This window comes from Podarcis raffonei, chromosome Z (genome assembly GCF_027172205.1).
Source record: "Podarcis raffonei isolate rPodRaf1 chromosome Z, rPodRaf1.pri, whole genome shotgun sequence".
Taxonomy (NCBI): domain Eukaryota; kingdom Metazoa; phylum Chordata; class Lepidosauria; order Squamata; family Lacertidae; genus Podarcis; species Podarcis raffonei.
This window is the reverse complement of record NC_070621.1, coordinates 3,113,788-3,129,460: the sequence shown is the minus strand read 5'-3', so window position 1 is coordinate 3,129,460 and position 15,673 is coordinate 3,113,788. Positions and strand designations below refer to the sequence as shown.

The 15,673-nt window shown below is 46.4% G+C and overlaps 1 protein-coding gene and 1 long non-coding RNA gene across 4 annotated transcripts in view; both read left to right on the top strand.

The window, feature by feature from the left end:
- The window catches only part of LOC128406403 (dual specificity testis-specific protein kinase 2-like), a 39,638-nt gene extending 30,688 nt beyond the window's left edge, over positions 1-8,950 (top strand). For all 3 annotated transcript variants that reach the window (XM_053373777.1, XM_053373776.1, XM_053373775.1), the window contains 4 exons: positions 3,130-3,303; positions 4,938-5,021; positions 7,107-7,193; positions 8,685-8,950. In XM_053373777.1, coding sequence (XP_053229752.1) covers positions 3,130-3,303; positions 4,938-5,021; positions 7,107-7,193; positions 8,685-8,786 — 447 coding nt within the window. In that variant the 3' untranslated portion in view covers positions 8,787-8,950. The remainder of the gene's footprint in view (positions 1-3,129; positions 3,304-4,937; positions 5,022-7,106; positions 7,194-8,684) is intronic.
- A 1,235-nt stretch (positions 8,951-10,185) lies between these two features.
- Positions 10,186-11,945, top strand: LOC128406408 (uncharacterized). The gene is made up of 2 exons (XR_008328487.1): positions 10,186-10,971; positions 11,012-11,945. It is a non-coding gene; the product is annotated as an uncharacterized LOC128406408 (long non-coding RNA).
- The last annotated feature ends 3,728 nt before the right edge of the window (positions 11,946-15,673 follow it).

Genomic DNA, 15,673 nt, shown 5'->3' with positions numbered 1-15,673 from the left:
TATACAAACCTTTGTTGGCAAGGTGATGTCTCTATTTCTCAAGATGCTGTCTAGGCCTGTCATTGCCCTTCTCCCAAGAAGCAGGCGTCTTTTAATTTCGTATAGAAGTACAATGAATAAATACAACAATTCAATAAAATTATAAAATAGCGAAGTCGCTAGATGCTCCATCAATCCAGTTGTATGTGTTTGTGAGCTGGGTTCATTATCTCACCACAGACACAGCTCCCTTGCGTTCCACCTCTTACTTAGAAGCCAAGATAGCTCATATCCACAGTTGCCCAAGGGGAGCCATCCTGACGGAGCAAACACCGGTGGCACTTTCCCCCAAATTATAAATTTTTGTACTTGTTTTTTAGTTGGAGAATAGCCAAATATTTGGAGAAGTGCAAATTTTGAAGCACAGTTGCATTTCCGTTCATTAATTGTTTGGGGAGATGTAGGTCTGGTAGGTTTATATTAAAATGAAGATTGCACTGAATTTCTGCCTCACTCCTAGCGATAGCACCCATCTGTGGTGGGGAATTAAATGGGTCTGTGTCTGTTTATCAGGGTGTCATAGGCATAAGGGGAGACTGAGGAACTAGTTGTCTAAGGGCAGCAGGCCTGATCCAGTAAGCCAGTGTTTTTCAACCTTTTTTAGTCGACAGCTACCTTGACCAACTCCATTCTTTCTGTGGCACCCCTGTGGGGCTCAGGGGCCCAGTTATGTCCCCCGTTGCCTGCAGAGCTGGCAGTCTCTCACCCTTTTTCAAACACCCTCCCTTGTGGAGTGTTCCCTCAGCCTCCTCCCCTCTCCCCTCTCCTTGGGAGTCCTCCGGGAAGCTGCTGCTGCCGCCCCTGGTCTCTGAGCTGCCCCTCCAGCCTCACACTGCCCCACAGGGGCCTGGGACTTATCTGTCCATTCCCAACAGCAAGGGCTGATGGACTGGCTAGCTGGGCTCCCTCAACCGCTTGCTTGCTTACTCCGAGACGGCCTCAGCTCCTGGCAACCAGCACCCCGTGTGGCCAGCCCCAGAGGCACCACTCATTCATGGAATTTGTAGCCAGGGTTGCTGCAACAAACAGCTGTGCAAGCCTTTGAGAGGCAGATGCACGAGAGGACATCAGAGAAGGGAGGGAGGGAAGAGAAGGGGGCCAGGGTTGCAGAGGGTGCTGCAGCACACTGGTTGAAAACCACTGCAGTAAGCTAATCTGGTGATGCTGCTGGATGAAATTTTAGTTGATGGGAACCATTGTGTGGGAGGGTTTTCTTGCACTCAGGCCTGCTTGCTGGCTTCCCACAGGCATCTGATTGGCCATTGCAAGAAGAGGGTGCTGGACTAGAGGGGCCCCCTTTGGCCAAATCTAGCAGGGTTCATTTTATGTTCTTATGGTGCCTTCAGATCTGTAGCATCTTCTGGGGCTGGTACAGTGGTACCTCTGATTGTGAATGGGATCCGTTCTGGAGACCCGTTTGCAACATGTAAAGAGCGCAACCCGCACACACACAGGCTGCAATCCACCGCTTCTGCGCATGCTCACGACATTTTGCGCTTCTGCGCATGCACGGGCGGTGAAACCCGGAAGTAAGCCTTTCCGGTACTTCCGGGTCGCCGCGGGACGCAACCTGAAAAAACTTATCATGAAGCAAATGTAACATGAGGTATGAGTGTACAAGAATTCACTGACTTTCTGATTGAAGGCTCCCTCGGCCAGTAAAGTGAGATGAACACCGCAACCCCAGAGTCATCCGCGACTGGATGTAATGGTCAGGGGTCCCTTTACCTTTACCTTTACCTTACAAGAATTCACACACACCTCCTAGTGGCGTGGCGATAAAACTGCTGGCACACTTGCAAAGCTAAGCAGGATCCGGTATGATTTCATATTTTTTTTATAATAATATTTTATTAAGTTTAACAGTAAAAAGATACAACCAAACATAGAACAGTAAAAACACAGGGAAAATATAAAACACAACAATACAAGCTTTCACAATACATAAAATACAAACATTTAACCTAACAAGGGGGGGGAAAATCAGTCAACACACAAAAAATAGAATAGGAAAAAACACAAATCCCTCTTTTCTAATTGTTCATCTTTGATTAACTTATTTTCCTGACTTCCTCACGCCTCCCTTTTTTATATCCCTTTTTAACAGTTAGTTCAGCAAATTCGTATCCTACTACTTTGTCCTTATATATTTTACTTCCCAAATTTATAATTTCAAATTTTTATCTCTTGTTACTAGAACCCCTTCATTTTATTTCAATGTCATCAGCATTCATACATTTTACAGTACTTCTGTAAATAAATTTTAAATTTCCTCCAATCTTCTTCCACCAACTCTTCTCCCTGATCTCGGATTCTGCCAGTCATCTCAGCCATTTCCATATAGTCAATTACTTGCATCTGCTATTCTTCCAAGGTGGGTAATTCTTGTGTCTTCCAATGCTTTGCGATGAGTATTCTTGCTGCTGCTGTAGCATACATAAAGAAAGTTCTATCCTTCTTTGGCACCAATTGGCCAACTATGCCCAGGAGAAAGGCCTCTGGTTTCTTCACAAAAGTGTATTTAAGTACCTTTTTTATTTCATTATAAATCGTCTCCCAGAAAGCCTTAATCCTCGGGCACGTCCACCAAAGGTGAAAGAATGTACCTTCAATTTCTTTACATTTCCAACATTTATTATCGGGCAAGTGGTATATTTTTCAAGCTTGACTGGGGTCATGTACCACCTATACATCATTTTCATAATATTCTCTCTTAGGGCATTACATGCCGTAAATTTAATCCCAGTGGTCCACAACTGCTCCCAGTCAGCAAACATGATATTGTGTCCTATATCTTGTGCCCATTTAATCATAGCAGATTTTACCATTTCTTCCTCAGTACTCCATTTCAACAGCAAATTATACATTCTTGATAATATCTTAGCATTGGAGGATCCGGTATGATTTCAAATGGGATGAGGGAATGCATGTTGAGATTCCTGCATTGCAGGGGGTTGGGCTGGATGACCATCGGGTCCCTTCCAGCTCTACAACTCGATGATTCTCGTATGTGTTCAAAGTTGCCACTTAGAGCAGGACAGGAAGAGAGAATGTGCAGCCTTGTAAAGTGTGCCTTGAAATGGATTTCAGAACTGCCTCATTCGGGTGACGCAACGGGGGCGTGAGGCCCTGGTGACGGATTTCGGCCTAGCCAAGGAAGTGGCGGAGCTTTCTGCGAAGGACCCTGAGAGAAAGCTTTCTTTGGTGGGCTCGGCTTTCTGGATGGCCCCTGAGATGTTGCGAGGGGAACCTTATGACCGGAAGGTACCATGTTGTCCACCCCCCACCCATTAGTTTGAGGGCTGTTCTTTGTGGGACCCAATCTGGCCCTTATCCCCAGGGTACCTTGGTTTACTAGAGTAGTGTACCTTGTTAGTAGTGATGGATGAGCCTATGAATTTCAGTTTCTCTGTTTTTCACCAATCTTATGTTCAGCTTACATCTATTTGTCTTTTTTTTTAAGTCTTCAAAATAGTTGACAACTTAGCACATTTCCCCATTTTATATGCAATTTCCCCTAATATTATTTGCCTTTAATGCCATTTTCATGAATACGCATTTTCATACACACTTTCCCCAAGTGTTTGTGTGTATGTGTGTGAGTGAGAGCGCACACACACAAGCACACACACACATTTTTCTTGGATTGGAGAACCGCATGGCAAAATTTGGAGACGTGTGAATTTCAAGGATAGCTGTATTTGGGTGAATATCTAGTTTCAGGAAGTATTAATTGGGTAGGTTTGCATAAAAATGTGAACTGAACAGAATCCACCTCTCACCCCCTGGGTACCATGCCTGTCTATTTATTTTATTTTGCAACATTTATATAATGCTTGATCACTATACAGTCGTACCTCGGAAGTTGAATGGAATCTGTTTCGGAAGTCCATTCGACTTCCAAAATGTTCGGAAACCAAAGCGCAGCTTCTGATTGGCTGCAGGAAGTTCCTGCAGCCAATTGGAACCCGTGGAACCTGTGTTGGACGTTTGGGTTTCAAAGAAAGTTTGCAAACCAGAACACTCACTTCCAGGTTTGTGGCATTTGGGAGCCAAAACATTCAACTCGCAAGGCATTCGGGATCCAAGGTATGACTGTAAAACCAAAAAGCATTTTACAGAAACCCCTTGTACAAGCTCACCTGCACCATTGTTTAATGTGGGTAGTAAATTTCTTGTACTTCCGTTCATTCTATGTTGTCTCGCCAGCATTCTTCTCTTAAATCACTCACTTCCCACACATTCTCCTCTATCGATCTGGATTTTCTCATACCAGCGATACTTGAAAAAGGCGAGGGCATGAAACAATCCAGACTGGAGGAGAGGAAAGTGTGGGCAGAGAGTGATTTAAGAGGAGAGAGTCATATGGGTAGTGGAGAAGTGATGGAGGTGCAGAAAGCTTCCTCTCCATATTAAACAACAATGCAGATGAGCCATCAATCTCTGACTCAGACAACAGTGGATGTTGTTTGCTTTTATGCAGAAACCTAGACAGCATCATCCTTAGCTGTGGTGGGTGGAGAAGTCTGCCTGCTTTCAGGTATTTCCAAGCCATTCAGAAGACTTCAGGGGATCCACCCACTGATGGCATTTAGCCAACCTCCCCGACAAAAGAGGCACTTGGCAACTTTGCCAGGCTCATTAAGGACTTAATTATCCAGCACTGGCTCTCCTCCAAGCTCCCAGTCTCACAGGAATGTTAAAAGCAGTCTTTTATTAGCAAGGCACCTCTGTTTGTGGACTAGTAACCTCAGGGTTCCTGTCTTCCAACCCTTTATGATGTCGCCTCCAACTTCTGTGAAAGGCTGGATTGTTAGTCCCTCTGCTCACTGCCTGTGTGGCCTCCAGAGACCATCTCCCACTGCCTCCTCCCACTGACCCCTTGCTCCCTCCTGTAGGTGGACGTCTTCTCTTTCGGCATTGTCCTGTGCGAAATACTAGGGAGAATCCCAGCTGACCCTGAGGTGCTGCCCCGGACCCAGGTCATTATGGTGCTTTTATCTGCTTTTCCATCTCAAGTACAGGTGAAACTCGAAAAATTAGAATATTGTGGAAAAGTCTGTTTATTTCAGTAATTCAACTTAAAAGGTAAAACTCATGACATGCAAAGCGATATCTGCTTCTACTTCTCAGAGGTCCAATCTTGCTCAATTTGCAATCCTTGTTTTGCTGATTTCCTTGAATATTCTAATTTTCTGAGATTGTTAATTTGGGGTTTTCATCAGCTGTACGCCATGATCATCGCAATGATAACAAATCAAGGCTTGACATATCTCGCTTGGCATGTCACGAGTCAATCTCATATATTAGTTTCACCTTTCAAATTGGATTACGGAAATAAAGGAACTTTTCCACATTGTTCTAATTTTTCGAGTTTCACCTGTAGAACAAATAAAGGCTTGACATATCTCACTTTGCATGTCATGAGTCTATCTCAAATATTAGTTTCACCTTTGAAGTTGAATTAATGAAATAAAGGAACTTTTCCATGATATTCTAATTTTTCCAAGTTTCACCTGTAACATTGGCTGACAGCAAGGCTTTGGCATGTTGCATCATGCACCGTCCATGCAGGGCCCACAAGATGCTATGCTCTGTTTAAAAGCACATGCATTGGGGACTCTGCCTAGTGACAGTGATGGTTTTGTACAGCACCATCTGTGTCAGCAGGTGGAGTTTGTATGTTGCAGGAGAAGTTAACTTCAGTGAACTGAATCCTTGCTTGGAGGAAACTTTTAACTGGAAGATGCTCAAACTAAGACTTGGGATAAAATAAGAAAGCTTAAGGGAAGTACATTGCTTGACAGGAAAGGGTTCTATAGTCTATGCTAAGTATTTGGAGAAACCAAGAAGCCTTGTTTGCCTGTTTGTTCTCAGAAGATCAGTGCAGGTGCCAGGCTGTTTTGCTTCCTAGGCAAGGCTATCTACTTGCACTCCCCACCAAAAAAAATTGCTAACTTCATTTTTCAAAAACAGATGTCTTGTAGACAAAAATAAAATAAAATCACAAAACTTGAAACTGCTAAATTTATTTTGAATTGTAAGATAATATTTGATTATCTTTCTCAAATACAAAAGAAAATGTTTTAGCACATACCGTATTTTTCGCTCTATTAGATGCACTGGACGATTGGACGCACCTAGTTTTTAGGGGAGGAAAACAAGAAATAAGAAAGGAATGCAAAGCATCCTGAGCTAAGAGGGAGCGCTCCTCCATCTTCGCTCAGGAGGCTTTGCAGGGCTACCCCTGAAGCCAGCAAGTGGGATCAGGCTGCACCGATCCCTCTTGCCCTCCTGGCTTCAGCGAAAGCAAGCCTGCTGGCTTGCCTCCCGCAAGAGTCACACGCTCTTTAAAGAGAGCGCGGCTCTTGGGGGCTTTTCTGGGATAGCTGCAAAAAGCCCCGCAAAAGCCAGGGATAGCTGCACGAAGCCTCCGCAGGGGAGCGGGATGAAGGCTCCCCACTCCCCTGCAGAGGCTTCGCGTGGCTAAGACAGAAGCTAGAACAGCCAGCGGGATCCCGCTTGCTCTCCTGGCTTCCTCTTTAGCCACACGCAGCCTCTCCTGAGCAAGGGGAGCCTTCATCACATGCCCGGGAGAGGCTGCGCGCGGCTAAGGCTCCCCCAAGAGCCACGCTCCCTTTAAAGAGTGCACGGAGTGTGTGTGCAGCTCTTGGGGGCTTTTCCCCGAGGAGGGAGAAGGGCAGCCCTTCTTTAAAGGGAGCGCTGAGCAGAGCCTCCCGTCTGCATTTGCTCCCCTTACTTTTTAGGAGGGGAAAAGTGCGTCTTATAGAGCGAAAAATAGGGTATATAATTTGAATAATCTTCATGCCAAAATAGGCTTCTGAGACGCTGATCAAACTCGCAGGGGCCTCTGGCCACAGGTGTTCCCCACTCATTTTAAGGGGTCCTCTTTTGTGGAAGGGGAGTGGAATCCCTGGGGCCTAGTGTAACAGAGGGGGCAGCATTCTGCACAAACTTGTGGTGGCACAAGCTCTGCTGTTCTCGAGCTGGATAAGTGAATGAAAAGCCGAATCACCTGTGAATCCTTTTATCATTTTCTCTGCTAGGATTATGGCCTGGATGTGGCGTCCTTCTATGACATGATCCGTGAATGTCCCAAGCAGGTCTTGGATCTGGCTGCCAGCTGCTGCAGGGTAAGGAAGTTACTGGGAGGAGTTAAAAGAAAGTCCTCATCATGCAGTGTATCATTAACTTACAAAAATTGTTGCCATGATAGCCAATTAGCTTGGATGGCTTCAAAAGCGAAGAAGTAACTTTTTTTTTCTTTTTTATGAGGACAGCTCTGTTCAGCAAGATTCTTGGTAGCTAAGAATAGAGCCTCCATATTTAGAGGCTGTCTAAATGATGATAATAATAATAATAATAATAATAATAATAATAATAATAATAATTTATTTGTAGCCCACCCATCTGGCTGGGTTTCCCCAGCCACTCTGGGCGGCTTCCAACAGAACACTAAAATACAATAACCTATTAAACATTAAAAGCTTCCCTAAACAGGGCTGCCTTCAGATGTCTTCTAAAAGTTTGATAGTTATTTTTCTCTTTGACATCTGGTGGGGGGGGGGCGTTCCACAGGGTGGGTGCCACTATGGAGAAGGCCCTCTGCCTGGTTCCCTGTAACTTGGCTTCTCGTAGCGAGGGAACCGCCAGAAGGCCCTCGGCGCTGGATCTCAGTGTCTGGGTAGAATGATGGGGGTGGAGACGCTCCTTCAGATATACTGGACCAAGGCCATTTAGGGCTTTAAAGGTCAGCACCAACACTTTGAATTGTGCTTGGAAACGTACTGGGAGCCAATGTAGGTCTTTCAAGACCTGTGTTATGGGCAGGACAGTAGGCGACAGGCAGAAACTAAGGACTGTTGACTTAAGTCCCTGGCATCTGGTTAGCCACTATGGGGAGCAGGGTGCTGGACCTGATGGAGGTTTAATCCTTCTTGATTAATTCCATAATTAGGAAGGAGAGCTGGCTGGATCAGGCCCATGGCCCATCTGGTCCAGCATCCTGTTCTTGCAGTGGCCAACAAGAGGCCTGTGGGGAACTCTGAAGCAGGATTTAAGCACAAGAGCTCCTGCACGTCCAGCAACTGTTATTCAGAAGCGTCACTGCCTCTGGTTATGGAGGCAGAGTCTAGCCATCATAGCCAGCAGCCATCGACAGCCTCCATGAATTTGTCCAATCTTCTTTTAATCTTCCAACTTTCTGCTTCATTTGGCTTCCAAAGAGAGCCAGTGTGGTTCAGAGCGGTGGACTCGTAATCTGGGGAACCGAGTTTGCTTCCCTGCTCCTCCACATGCAACTGCTGGGTGACCTTGGGCCAGTCATACTTCTCTGAAGTCTCTCAGCCCCACTCACCTCACAGAGTGTTTGTTGTGGGGGAGGAAGGGAAAGGAGAATGTTAGCCGCTTTGAGACTCCTTCAGGTAGTGATAAAGCGGGATATCAAATCCAAACAACAACAACAACAACAACTCCTCCTCCTCCTCCTCCTCCTCCTCCTCCTCCTCCTCCTCCTCCTCCTCCTCTTCTTCTTCTTCTTCTTCTTCTTCTTCTTCTTCTTCTTCTTCCCGGCCTTGATTTTTCTCTTGCTGCTTCTCCCCGCAACCCCTTCCTGCTCCTTCCAGGTGGAAGCGTTCAAGCGCCCGTCGTTCTCAGAGATCTTGGAGGAGCTGGAAGACACTGCGGAGAGGCTGGAGTCTACAGTGTGCAAGCAGACCCCCGGCTGAAGCACCGGGGACCTGAGCTGCGAATGTACTTGTATATCTTGAAACGGACAGCGGTGAGCAGGAGGGCAAAGGGCCTCACGGCAAAATATTAAAGGGGTGCCTTGCCCTGCTCACCCATTTCAGGACAGATCTGCGACTTGTATAGAGGAAGAGGGGGTTCTGTTTGTGCCTGGCTAGCCCCCTGGATCTGTCCACTGCAGAGCCTCTCTTACAGAGCAGCTTTTAAGAAAAGATGGTCCTGCCAAGGTCCTTTTGCTTGCAGAGCAAGCAAGGTGTACCACACAAGCGGGGGGGGGGGGAGGGCCACCCACCTCTCCAGACCAGTGCCTGCTGAAGAAATGGGCTTTAGGTAGCTCTAGCCAGTGAGCCCAAGGTGCATGGAAAAGGCAGCAAATCCACTGCAAATGCCAGCCCAAAACCCTTTTTTGGCCTGTTCTCCCCTCCCCACACAACATTTTATTGAATTTTTATTTGTATACAAAAACTGCAGGCACAAAAAAAGAAAAGAAAAATCTGTTCCTCAAGCCTCCCCCAAGCCCCATTCCCTGGCTGTCTTGCTGTCACTTCTTGGCTGTATCTGCTTCTTAACTGGTGCCAGGATCAGGCCAAATGAGAGACAACCATGCACACACAGTGTGTGTGTGTGTGTGTGTGTGAGAGAGAGAGAGCACTTTTTCTCAATGCTGAGTTTAATGAACAGATAGAATGTGGTGCCATAGAATGACGCTGGGGGCTTAGACAAAATTCGTCAAAGTGGAGCTAGCTAGGAGCTGTGGTGGCTGATAGTGGGATCTCTGTGCAAATAAATCATCTACTGGGAAAGGCAAATGCCCGTTTGTGGGCTTCCCAAAATGGGCATCTGCTTGGAAGTTGTGGGGAATGGGAGGCTGGGTGCAATAGATCTATGATTCATTGGAGCTCCTCCATCCTTGCAGCCCATCTTTTGCAACGTGCGATTCGGGGATTGCAGCAAGTAGGGCATTATTGACAAGATGACCTCTTAAGTCACCCCCTCCCAACTCCTGCAACAGCCGGGTGGGCCCAGGAGCTGCCTGTTCACCATGATGGCCAAACAGAAGCAGTGTAGCTCTGAATAAGCTGCTGCTGGTGGGGCAAACAGCAGGTGAGAGATGCAGCCTTTGTGCCACTTCATGGAGCCTCCTGGCTGTTCTATGCTTGGAAGCAGTATACTCGACTAGGGGTCAAGCTTCAGCAAAACAGTCCTTGTTTCCATATCTAGCCCTGAGAAGTCCCCATTTTTCAGCAGAAGACTTTCTCCTCTTGCCAGACCTTGTTTCTCCCTAAGCCAGGCATGGGGGAGCCTGTGGCTCTCCATGAGGCTTTGAACTCCACCCTCACTGCCCCCATCAGCCTCAGCCTGCATGACCAATGCTCGTTCCACCTCTTCCTAGCAATGGTCCATGTTTTGAGGTGTCCCTACCAAGGGCACATCTCACATTTATTCCTGCAGCATCAGTACTGTTCCTGGGGAGCTCCCTGTTTACAGGTTACCATGGGCAAGTGATGAGAAGGGTGGAAGTTCAAGATGGGGAGTGTGGCATAAAAAGAGGTGTGCAAAGTATGATGGGCTGTAGCTCAGCAAAGGCCCCGGAATCAACCTTTGGCATCCCTAGTTTTTTTTAAAAAAGGATCTGAAGGAAAGACCCTTCTCTGCTTGAGACTCTGGAGAAGCAGCTGTCAGTTTGCATTTATTTTATCCTGGAGAGAAGCAATTCAGTTTGCATTTATAGGCAAACCTACCTAATTATCCAAAGCAATCTGCAAACCGAAACTCACCCACCCTATGAAATTCGCAGCTCTCTGAATGTTGCAGTGCTGGGGCATAGCGTGCATATAAATGCACATACAGTGGTACTTTGGTTCTCAAACTTAATCCGTTCCAGAAGTCCATTCCAAAAACCAAGGCGTTCCAAACCAAGGTGTGCTTTCACATAGAAAGTAATGCTAAAGGGATTAATCCGTTCCAGACTTTTAAAAACAACCCCTAAAACAGCAATTTAACATGAATTTTACTATCTAACGAGATAGATCCATAAATGAAAGCAATAAACAATGTACTGCAGTCACACAATCAATCAGTAGCTGAACAAAAAAAGCTGCAAAAACCAAAACGCAAAATAAAAAGCAAAAACAGACAGACATCAGCGTCACACTCAAAACGGAAGTGTGGCACTCAAATTGAAAGTGTAACACTCAAAACGGAGCACGTTTGGCTTCCAAAGAAAATTTGCAAACCGGAACACTTACTTCCAGGTTTGCAGTGTTTGGGTTCCAAAGTTGTTTGAGTACCAAGGTGCTTGAGAACCAAGGTACCACTGTATATTAGTGAAAATATACAAAATGAGAGTGCGTTGTAAAAGGTGAATTCCACACTAAAATTCTGATGCGTTTTCGTGAGAGCTTATTTAACAACAAATCACAAACTGATGTGTGATTGTGGAGAAGTGAACTTAAGAAAAAGTTAGAAATTGAGAAGACACCAAAATTGCCAACATCCCTCAACTGGACTTTGGACCAGGCAGCTTCCTGTGTTCGTGGGGGTGACTTTTGTTTCAGCCCAACCCAAACATGATGAGGGATGCCTGGCTTGATGTCACAGCTGCCAAGGTTGTCCCCTCCCTTTGCAAGCAGCGGTCAGTGAGGTGGGGTAGGGAATTCTGAGCATCTTGACATCACACTGTCTTGCTTTATCAGAAGCTATCTTGTAGTACTTGGGGGTGGTGAGTAGGGGCACATTCCCTGGGAAGTCTTGCTTGGGCCTCAATCTCTAGGTTTTATCCAACACCCCCCCCCCAGGTTAAACACAACATTAAAAAGTGGGATAGGTTTTGCCAGGTGGGCTTTTAAAGCAGGTACAGGGAACCCGGTGCCTTCCAGATGTTGCAGACTACAGGTCATCCCTGCCCACTGGCTATGCTGGCTGGGATCTTGGGAGTTGGAGTCCCCAACACCTGGAGGGGCTGTGCGTTACCCATTCCTGTTTGCAGAGGGTGCCACTCCTGCCCTCCCCCTCACTGACTTTTTAAAAGTCCCATCTGCAGAGTTATGGCCCCAGCCTGTTGCAACTCATGATTGGTCTGCCTTTTCCCTTCGTATGAATCAATAAATGACTTGGGAACCTGCTCCTCAAATACCAAACGTCTGTTTCCCTCCCCCTTTATGTGGCTTTCCTGTTTCTTTGTTAGCAGCTTTGAAAGGGTGGGGCTGAAAGCAGAAAGTTATCTGAAAAGAAGTCAAACTGAAATTTGGAACTGAAGTGAATTTGGGAGAGTTGATTTTCTGCCAACGTCCCCCCCCCCTTTCTTCACAGATCCCAGCTTTGCATAGCCCCCCACCACCTCCAAAAGCTTCAGACCTCTGCCTTCATCCAGAACTGGTTGCAGGGCTGTGTACACACACACACACACACACACACACACACACACTCACAAATACTGATTTGCTACTAAAAAAAAAAGCAATCAAGGCAAAACAATAACAATAACAGTGGTATCTAAAAAAGCAGAGACATCACCTTTCCAACAAAGGTCCCTATAGTTAAAGTCATGGTTTTCCCAGTAGTGATGTATGGAAGTGAGAGCTGGACCATAAAGAAGGCTGATCGCCGAAGAATGGATGCTTTTGAATTATGGTGCTGGAGGAGACTCTTGAGAGTCCCATGGACTGCAAGAAGATCAAACCTCTCCATTCTGAAGGAAATCAGCCCTGAGTGCTCACTGGAAGGACAGATCCTGAAGCTGAGGCTCCAAGACTTTGGCCACCTCATGAGAAGAGAAGACTCCCTGGAAAAGACCCTGATGTTGGGAAAGATGGAGGGCATACTGGCCACATGACCTGGAAGCTATACGCCGGCTCCCTCGGCCAATAAAGTGAGATGAGTGTCGCAACCCCAGAGTCGCCTTTGATTGGACTTAATCGTCCAGGGGTCCTTTACCTTTTACTATAAGCCCTGCTTGCTAAATGGAGCTGCCTAGCTCAGGGCAGTCTACTTCTGTGAGTACCACAGCGGAGGAAATTTGCTGTTATGTTCTGCTTTTGAGGTGCCTTGATCTCTCTTGGAAATAGGATACTGGGCTTAAATGGACCCTTTGGTGCAATCCAATGTGGTGATTCTTCAGCTTGCCATTTCCAAATATAGCTTCCTCCATCGTCTCCATGAAGGCATGGGAGCCGCTTTTCACCATGGCGGTGGGCGCCGGAAGTCCCCCCCCCCCCTACTTCTTTGGAGCATATTTCATTTTCAATTTAACTGGGTAACTGAGCATGTTGCAAATCCCAGGCACCCAACATCTTAATTTACCCAAAGGCAAATCTGTGTCATGAGGCTGTGCCCTGGAGTAATTTATACTTCCTGGTGTATAAAACGAATCTCAGTATGATAGTGTCTTCCTCTCTCCTCATGCTAGCACGTTCGGGGTCCCCAATGCAATCAATGTTCAAGCAGCTTATAACCTTGTTGTGCAGCTATGGCCACCACCTTAGAAGGCTGCAAAAGATTCAACCAAATTATTGCTGCATTTGCATCCCCGTGTTCTTTTGCAAAGCCAGTAAGTGCACCCTAGTTACACACATGCCTGCACAATTGTGCAGCGCAGCAGAGCAGAGGCAGCACAACAAGCAAACCGTATGCCAAACAAGTTCTCCTCCTTTGCCACACTGGCCTTGGAGTGGGGCGGGTGTGTGGGTGTGTGTGAGGGCCTGTGCCCTGCCCATGGGAGCACCTGCCTTGCCAGATTTCTGTTCAAAATCTGGGTTGCTCCACTGGCTAAGCTGCATTCAGGCAGCTCCCTCTTGTGGGCATTGGTAGCAACAATGTGCTCTGCGCACACGTTAAATTGCCAGCCAAAGATTCTCAAGTGCCAGGGTGGAGTAGGAAGTGATCCAAATACTACAGTTCTGGTGTCCTCGCCTCAAAAAGGATATTGTAAAGTTGGGAAAGATTCAGAAAAGGGCAGTCAAAATGGTTAAGGGGATGCAGCGACTCCCCAAGAGGAAAGGTTGCAGCATTTGAGACTTTTTAGTTTAGAAAAAAGGCGAGTAAGAAGAGACATGATAGGAGTTTATAAAATATGCATGGCAAGGAGAAAGTGGGCAGAGAAAAGCCCCCCTCCCCTCACTGGGAGCCAGTGTGGTGTAGTGGTTAAGAGTGGTGGACTCGTAATCTGGTGAACCAGGTTTGCTTCCCCGCTCCTCCACATGCAGCTGCTGGGTGACCTTGGGCTAGTCACACTTCTCTGAAGTCTCTCAGCTCCACTCACCTCACAGAGTGTTTGTTGTGGGGGAGGAAGGGAAAGGAGATGGTTAGCCGCTTTGAGGCTCCTTCGGGTAGTGATAAAGCAGGATATCAAATCCAAACTCCTCTTCTTCATAATCCTAGAAATTTTGAGTTATCCAATGCAGCGGAATATTGGAAGATTCAGGGCAGATATGAGAAAGTCCTTCACACAGCTAATCGTTAAACTATGGAACTCCCTCCCACAGGAGATAGTGATGACTTTCACCTTGCATGGTTTTAAAAGAGGGCTGGGAAATTCATGGAAAATAAGGCTAATGTTACAAAAAGAAAAGAAAAAGAAAGCAAGGTTATCAATAGCTACTAGCCTTAATGGCTATTGAACTGCTTCTGATTTCCTTTCAGTGCCAGACCTGAAGGGAGCTTGATCAGGCCTTTCACATACAAGTCCACACCTCCAGGTTTAGGCAGGGAAAGTTATTCCCTTTTACCACTGTTGTTAAGCAACTGAGACTCAGAAACTCTTGCCATTATCTACCCAGAGTAAATCCCACAGTAGAGCGGATCTTTGTTCCAGCCAGGAGCTACCTAATGTCCTCAGTGTGTACAGTGCTTTGTAGAGCATAAGAGGAAAGATATACACTGGAAACAACTGGAAAAGGAGAGCGCAAGGGGCGGATGGGGTGAATAAGAAACTCACATGCAGCTGTTTCAGTTGCACGAGTTTCATTCAGATCAGATCAAATCAAACTTTTATTGTTATACAATTATCAGAATTAAGGAAACAAAATGAGAGAGACATGAAACACACTATGCTGATATGTTTAGCAGGGTAAAAAAAGAACAAAATGAAGCAAATAGAAGTAGCGCAGAATGAGGTAAAATGGGCACCAATGTTTTAAAAGTTATAGTCATGTTACAAACCTAAAGAGGAAAAATCACAAAATGTCAGAGGGATCAGTGCTTCCTGCAGAGCAGTACTTGGCCACACTGAAAGCAATAGATGCATTTCAATCTGAAAGGAATAAAAGGATGTAACGTGCACCTGTTCCTCCGTCAGGTGCTGGCTGGGTGGCAAAGAGTGGTGGGAGACGCCAGCCCAAGAACTCGGGATAACAGAGAGGAAGAAGATTTAGACCAGGGCTCAGCAACCTTTTTCAGCTGTGGGCTGGTCCACTGTCCCTCAGACCCTGTGGTGGGCCGGACTATATTGTTTGAATGAATTCCTATGCCCCACAAATAACCAAGAGCTGCATTTTAGATAAAAGCACACATTCTATTCATGTAAAAACACCAGGCAGGCCCCACAAATAACCCAGAGATGCATTTTAAATAAAAGGGCATTCTACTCATGTTAAAACACAGTGATTCCTGGACCATTCGCGGGCCGGATTTAGAAGGCGATTGGGCCGCATCCGGCCCCCGGGCCTTAGATTGCCTACCCCTGATTTAGACCCAGGACAGTGGCGGTGGGACAGTCTGCAAACTGGAAAGTGGCAAACTGGAAGTGGCAAACTAGAAAGCCAGGGCAGGGCAGGGCCCCAAGGGCCTCAGTGTGAGTGCAGACACTAGCAGAGAGAAACAAGATGCTGCTTCAGTTGCCCAGCAGCGGGGCAGCACAACAGGAAACCGG